The sequence below is a fragment of the Gouania willdenowi genome, chromosome 22 (assembly GCF_900634775.1).
Source record: "Gouania willdenowi chromosome 22, fGouWil2.1, whole genome shotgun sequence".
Taxonomy (NCBI): Eukaryota; Metazoa; Chordata; class Actinopteri; order Blenniiformes; family Gobiesocidae; genus Gouania; species Gouania willdenowi.
Genome location: NC_041065.1, coordinates 26,557,111 through 26,564,408, shown reverse-complemented (window position 1 = coordinate 26,564,408; position 7,298 = coordinate 26,557,111). Strand labels below are relative to the sequence as shown.

The window sequence follows — 7,298 nt, the reverse complement described above, 5'->3', positions numbered from 1 at the left end:
ACGCACTACAAAAAATAACTCAGTTAAACACTTCTTTTTTTATGCACTGCTAACAAGTGAGAATAATTAGATTAATTAATGACAGAGCATAATTCATTATCACTCAGTTTTTTTAATTTTTTTTTTTATATCTAAAACTGCAACCAAAATACTTAGTCAGCAAAATGAACTCTGCTTTTTGTAGGTTCGCTGTGTATATTTATTTAAACTTTATTGACCCTAAAGTGCCAGCAGTTCAGTAATACTTTCAAAGAAAGGTTTGCTTTTAGTAGAACATTCAGGTCAATATAATACAGGTTAAACAAATAGTTTCAAAATAATAATAAACAAGAAGAATGAGTTGGAAGGTAAACACAGAAAGAGGTAGATGTTTGTTTTTTTTTTAAGGTTGTGAAGTTTAAAAAGATGAAATTGGCCCAGTGGACATGACGAATAAATAGGTTTTCAATGATTATGGAAGAAAACAGGTGGGTTTGTGCGTCCTACGAATTGATTTGAGTTTGTTTTTCAAACAGATTTCAGAGAAATACGAGCTGCCGTTGGATAAAGTCGGGAAGGTCTATAAGAAGTGCAAGAAAGGGTGAGTGTCCGACAATCGCTCCTTTCCTACTTCACGTGAGCTTCATGAGAAGATGTTCTATTAAAGGTTGACTTTCTCCTCACGCTGCAGTTCTCACACTCCAAAAACACGTGAGACTAATGGGATCCATTAAATGGATCTTAGAAAGGAATGTGCATGAGGATATCAACATTCATGTCAGCATTTAGAATAATGACCGATCTGAGCAATAAGACAGGAAAGAACAAAGAGTTTTGTCTGTTTTTGTTATTCATGTGTATTTTTGGTGTCGTTTTTGTGTATTTTGAGTTTTTTATGTGTATTTTTGGTGTCGTTTTTGCGTATTTTGAGCTTTTTATGTGCATTTTTGGTCATTTTTGCGTATTTTGTTTTTTATGTGCATTTTTGGTGTCGCTTTGCGTATTTTGAGTTATTTGATGCGTATTTTTAGTATCGGTTTACATATTTTGAGTTGTTTATGTGTATCTTTCAGTGTCATTTTGTGTTTTTTGATTTATTTATGTGTATTTTTAGTATCATTTTACATATTTTGAGTTTTTAATGTGTATTTTTTGGTGTCATTTTGTGTTTTTGGATACATTTACGTGTATTTTTAGTGTCGTTTTGCGTATTTTGAGCTCTTTATGTGTATTTTTGTGTCGTTTGGTGTATTATGATGTTCTGTATTTTTTTAATTAATATTGTGTATATTTGCAGTCATGTGAAATTTTTGCACTTGTATTTTTGTTGTTGTTGGAGTTTTGTATTGTGTATTCTTGGTGTCACTTAATAAATGTTTTAGTTATTTCTGAGTATATTTGTATTTATATTGTGTGTTTTCGGAGTAAATTGGTGTATTTTTTGCTGTTTTTGTCTGCATTTTTCTGTGATTCAGTGTATTTTCTGGAGTCAATTTGGGCATTTTTCTTATCATGGTAGTTTTCATGTGTATTTTTGTTATCGTGTACACAATACATAAATATATACATATGTGGTATTATAAGGGAGTACTTAAGAGAGAGAAAGTGTAAAAATTGCAAATAAAAACATTAAAATATGGGATTTTATAAGTTTATTTTTTGTTAAAAAGAAAATCATAATAGAGATATTGAAAATGATCTTGATTAGAACATGAACTGAAAATAAAAGAGTCAGTAATGGCCCCAAACGTAAAAACTATAAAGGAGGCACTAAATACTGTTTCTTTTTGTTTATTTACAAAATGAGATTCTTTAAAATGTGTGTTATCGCTCATTTATTCCAACAGTTGTTTTTTCCACTGTATTCTGAGACAAAGAGAAAGAAATAAGAGAAAGAGGGAACTTGAGACAAAAAAAGTTTGAAAACCACTGCCCAAAATAAACTATTTTGTTCTAAACACTGGTTACTCCTCACCACAAGGAGTACGGTAAATATGTTTTTGTGATTCAGTCCGTGTAAATAAGCCATAATAAGCTCCATCTTTATTTCAACAGCATTCTGGTCCACATGGACGACAACATCATCAAACACTACTCCAATGAAGACACCTTCCAGATCTCCATGGAGGAGCTCGGCGGCTTGTACAAGCTCACCCTCACTGAAATCTGATTGGTGCTGACGAGCTGTGTCTGCGTAAAGGGGCGGGGCTAATGGAGCCACGAGGTTTACAGTTTGAGCTGTGTGCTGATTACTGAATCCTTTTCTCTCTGTGCTGCGCCGTATCGCACTATGCAGCCGATGTTTTTAAGACGAGTTCATGATGTGTTTTAGCTCTTATCAAACTTTAAAAATTAAGTTATACACTCTGACTAACTTTAAAAAAAAAGTTTTTGTGTGTTTTTTTTTGTATAGAAAATGCAAACATGTTTGTTACAACACTTTTGTATTTTGTGTGATAACAAAAGCGAATATTAGAGCCGTTTTTTTTTTTGTAAATTCTGTTTAAATTAGCAAATCCTTGGTGCTGCTATACCTCATGATATGAAAGCAGCAGTGCCTCCATTCATTTGTGGGCTTTTTTTTTTTTTTTTTTTTAATCAGATAAACATGTGGTTTCTTCCCATCTAGCCATATATAGCACTGATGATAGAGACCAAATTATGAAAATACAATAGCAGGCTCAGTGTATTAACCCTACAAAACACAGTATTTAGCATAAACCCTTCCTTAGTGTCACACAAGTATAGGTTATTTTAAGATATGATGCGTGTTTTGTAGCAGAAATATTTTGACAGATGTTTTTTTTTTTTCTTCTTCTGCTCAATTTGAATAACAACATCTTAAGTATTATAGTCGAGGATTATTCTGACAATATTTGTGAAATGCAGCTACTGTTTCCCTGTAGAGTAGTTTTCTGAATGTTGATGAAATTGGTCAATAATAGTCTAGTACAACGTGCGCAGGCTGTGCTAGAAGTGCAATATGATTAGACTCGGTCGCATTCAGAAAAGAATTCCCCTCCATAGCCACAAACATACTGGAGTGCATGTTAAAGTTTTGTTTTTTTTTTCTAAAGAAATATTGCTGTAAATATTATAAACGATCCTTCTTTTATATCTCAGTACATATTGTGTATATATTTATTGAGAGAGTGGATAAGGGTTCATTTGTTTTGTTTTTGGTTTTATTTTTACACATAATCCTATTTCTATTATTACCAATAATATAATGTTTGTTTCTTTTTTTTGTATGAAGCTATTTTCACATGAATTGTAAAGGGATATAAAATTACTGTAATTTGTTTTTCTTTTTGTAATGTATTTGGTGCACAAAGTGGCCAAATAAAAGAGTTCTTCTTTAATGCTCCTACAAGCCTTTGAAGTCTTTGCTATAAAATCTGAATTATTTTGTTCTTCTTCGCCTCCTTTGAGGGTTGAGGTGTTGATTTATGTGCAGGGACACATTTCTGTTTATGGAATCTGACGCATATGAACAGGAAACAAGCACTTCAGGCCTGCTTGGCTGCAGCTGAGCTGACAGGACGAAAAAGCCTGGACACAAACTCCTACATGTAGCCTTGAGCACAGCAAGATGCCTTTAGAATAGCAGCATGGAAAAAAAAAAAAGCAAAGCTCAAAGCTTCTGCTCAGGTCTTTCTGTGGAGTGTCTTTTGTCTCCTTGAATCTGAAAATTGGGTTTGTTTGTCTGTCAGAAGGATTACATCAAAGGTACATACCTTACACGATGAACGATTCCATTACACCAGAGGTGTGGAACTCTTTTTAGTTCAGGGGCCAAATATGGAGCAGTTTGAGTTTAAGCGGTAGATGTTGGTTTTTTGTGGGAAAAACAGCAAATTCAACATGAATGCGTCCTGGTATGCACCTCCACGTATAAACAATATATAAATGATAAGGTAGTATATCAGCCTTCCCAGATTTTGTAAATTTGTGCAAATTTTGTTGAACAATTTGAGGAAAATTTGCCAGATCTTAGAAAAATTGACAGTTCTTTCAACAATTTCAGATTAAAAATGACTTCCGTCATGTCATATATAAGAACTGGGAGATCTGCAAATATTGTAGAGTTTAATATTTTTTTTGTATTTGGAGGGACTGAGATCTCTACAACTGGATTAGGTGGTAATTTACAAAATGTTCCATGTTTTTTCTAACATTTTGACTTTCTCGAGCAGGTAGAATTTGATGGTCTAAAGGGCTGCATTTGGCCTGAGTTTGACATGTGCATTACATTTTGCATGGGATCTGGATCAGTTAAAAAAACAAACAAATAATCCCTATTTTGGAGGTTTACTGTTGTTGCAGACTGTACGTTGTTAATAGAAGAGACATTAAACATAGGACATGATGTTAAACTGTCCTTTGTGCCAAGAAATGGTTGTCATATGATGTTTACCATTTGAGAATGGGGTGGGAGCTGAACTTAGAAATGAGAAGGATCATCATTCGTGTTAATGTGAATCAAATTCAGCCTTTTTAACACTAGACACCCTGATCAAAGGTGGCCAGCTACAGGGTAATCAAGCCTGAGCTTGCTTCATAGAACTGTTTCCCACTCTCCCCTGTTTGTAGCTTTATAGGCCATTTCACACTCAGTCTGTACCCTTTGATCTTTGTCTCCCTAGGAAGTGTCTGCTCTTTGATCTCTTCTTTTGAACTGAATACTAGTAAGTGTATTTGTCCATATCTGTGTATTAGCCGACTTTCCATTCTGAGTAAATTGAGATTCCCCTGCTGGGAACAATAAACTGCCAGTGAGACATTTTTGGGGTTTTCAAGGATTGAAAGTTGTTGCCAAAACAAAGGCGGATGTTGATGTTGTGGCTTTCCACGGAAAACACCCAAATATGACCGAAATGTAATACCTCGCAGAGTGACATTGCATCAGAAGAAACACGATAAACAAAGCAGAACAACAATGTCCTCAATTGAATCCCTGTCTTTGTTTGTCTGGTGAAGAAACACAAGAAATCACGGTAAGAAAACTACAAGATTTCCAAAAACGACAACGCAACGTGCCAAACTTTTCCAAAGTTCTCTTCACGTGACCATTTGTCAAAAAAGCCGTTGTTTGTGATCGAGTCAAAAACAATCTTGGGATCAGAAATAATCCTGCTTTTCAGATTATTTATTGATCTACGAGGCCTACATTATGTCTTTATCTGTTATAAAAACAAGGATTAGTTATCGTCCCCAGCAGCTTTAATTAGGATAGCATGCTCAGAAGATGGAAGAATGAAAAACAAGGCAATACTTAGTCCTGTTCTGTTAGATTTAAAGCATTTCAACAACAGTCCATCCTCTCTCCTTTGTGTGCTTTTTGTGAGTTTTAGTCTTGGTGTTTTTCTTCTTTTTTGGCTTCATGCCTGGTTAGGATGGATGTTTATTCCTGAAGAACAGTTGACTCAAATGAATGAGTCATTTCTAAACTTTGCAGAATGCAGAACAATCCCAGCATGGGAAAATACAGGTCCTCTGAATGTTTTATAGTAGACTGAATCATAGAGTTTGAGTTTTTCAGTGTTTTTTCAGCATTGCCTCACTGCCATTACATCAAACTGATAAGCTTTTTAACTCTTAACCATCAGCCCTAATTCATCTCTCTCTTCGTGTTTTCTCTCGCAGTATGTTGCATTATTTTCATAAATCGATGTCAAACTGCAGCTTCTTTACTGTATAGTCTGTGAGTAAACCTGGTCGAGTCAGGCCACGCTAACAACTTCTACCGTTCAATGACAATTACACTGCAGAATCTGAGAAACACTTTTCCTATTTTCCAACACAAGGAACAAATCATGTACAAGACAATAATTCACTATTTTTGATAGATGAATTTCCTTTTTGATGACAGATCTTTGGCCATCTGACTTTGCACCGAGAGGAGAAATGTTTGCCTTCTTCAGATTATGCTTTTAATATTAATAATAATCTATATCACACACAGTGGTTTGCCTTTGTATCCTCAGCAATACAACTGCACCTTTGCTTCTTAAGAGGTAAATTTATTTGTATAGCGCATTTCATACACAAGGCAACTCAATGTGCTTTACATGATAAAACATTCAACTGTTTAAAATCAATAAGAACATTTAAAATCATGAGTAAAATCAATTAAAATCATCAACAAACACATGACATCAACAACATGACCAAAAATCTCCCTCTCAGTCACACGCAGTAGATAAAAAAAGTTCCTTTAACTTTGATTTAAAAATGTTCACATGTGATGCTGACTTCAGCTCTGCAGCAGTTTGTTCTACTTCTTTGCAGCATAACAACTAAAAGCATCATCACCATGTTTACTGTGAGCTCCACTATCTGACCTGTGTCCATAAATCTGAGAGACCTGCTGGGTTTATACCTGACTAACATCTCACTGATGGATTCTGGACAGAAACCCATTCACAGATTTATACACCAGCAGCAGAACTTTAAAGTCTATTCTGAGGCTGACTGGGAGCCAGTGTAAAGACTTTAAAACTGGAGTAATGTGCTCTGACCTCTTTGTTCTGGTTCAGACCCGAGCTGCAGCGTTCTGAACCAGCTGTAGATGTTTGATGAAGACCATTACAATAGTCCAGTCTGCTGGAGATAAAAGCATGGACCAGTTTCTCCTGATCTTTCTGAGCCATTAAACCTTTCACTCTGGAGATGTTCTTTAGGTGGTAGAAGCTGTTTTTGTGATAGATTTGATCTGACTGCTGAATGTAAGATCTGAGTCAATCAGAACACCAAGGTTTTTGACTTGGTCTTTATCTTCTAAAGATCGAGACTCAAGATACTTACTGATAGAAGTCCTCTTTTCCTTGTTACCAAAGATAATCACCTCCATCTTGTCATGGTTTAGTTGAAGGAAGTTTTCACTCATTCAGCAGTTTACCTTTTTCTAAGCAGTCACACAACACCTCAAGTCACACTACAGCCTCAGAATAGAAAGTTCTGCTGCTGGTGTATAAATGTGTGAATCCATCAGTGAGATGTTAGTCAGGTATGAACCCAGCGGGTCTCTATGGACACAGGTCATATAGTGGAGCCCAGAGTTCACAGTAAACATAGTGATGCTGCTTTCAGTTGTTATGCTGCAAAGAAGTGGAACAAACTGCCAGCAGAGCTGAAGTCAGCATCCAATGTGAACATTTTTTAAATCAAAGTTAAATGCACTCTTTTTCTCTACTGCGTGTGACTGTGAGGAACATTTAGTCATGTTATTGTTGATTTCATGTTTTTACTGATGATTTTAATGTTCTAATACATTTTAAGCTGTTGAATGTTTTCTGTTGCACTTTTTGATCATGAAA

General features: G+C 35.3%; 1 protein-coding gene across 2 annotated transcripts in view; it reads left to right on the top strand.

The window, feature by feature from the left end:
• The window catches only part of grhl1 (grainyhead-like transcription factor 1), a 22,502-nt gene extending 19,156 nt beyond the window's left edge, over positions 1–3,346 (top strand). For both annotated transcript variants that reach the window (XM_028437738.1, XM_028437739.1), the window contains exons 15-16: positions 516–580; positions 2,035–3,346. In XM_028437738.1, the coding sequence (XP_028293539.1) occupies positions 516–580; positions 2,035–2,149 (180 nt within the window). In that variant the 3' untranslated portion in view covers positions 2,150–3,346. The remainder of the gene's footprint in view (positions 1–515; positions 581–2,034) is intronic.
• The last annotated feature ends 3,952 nt before the right edge of the window (positions 3,347–7,298 follow it).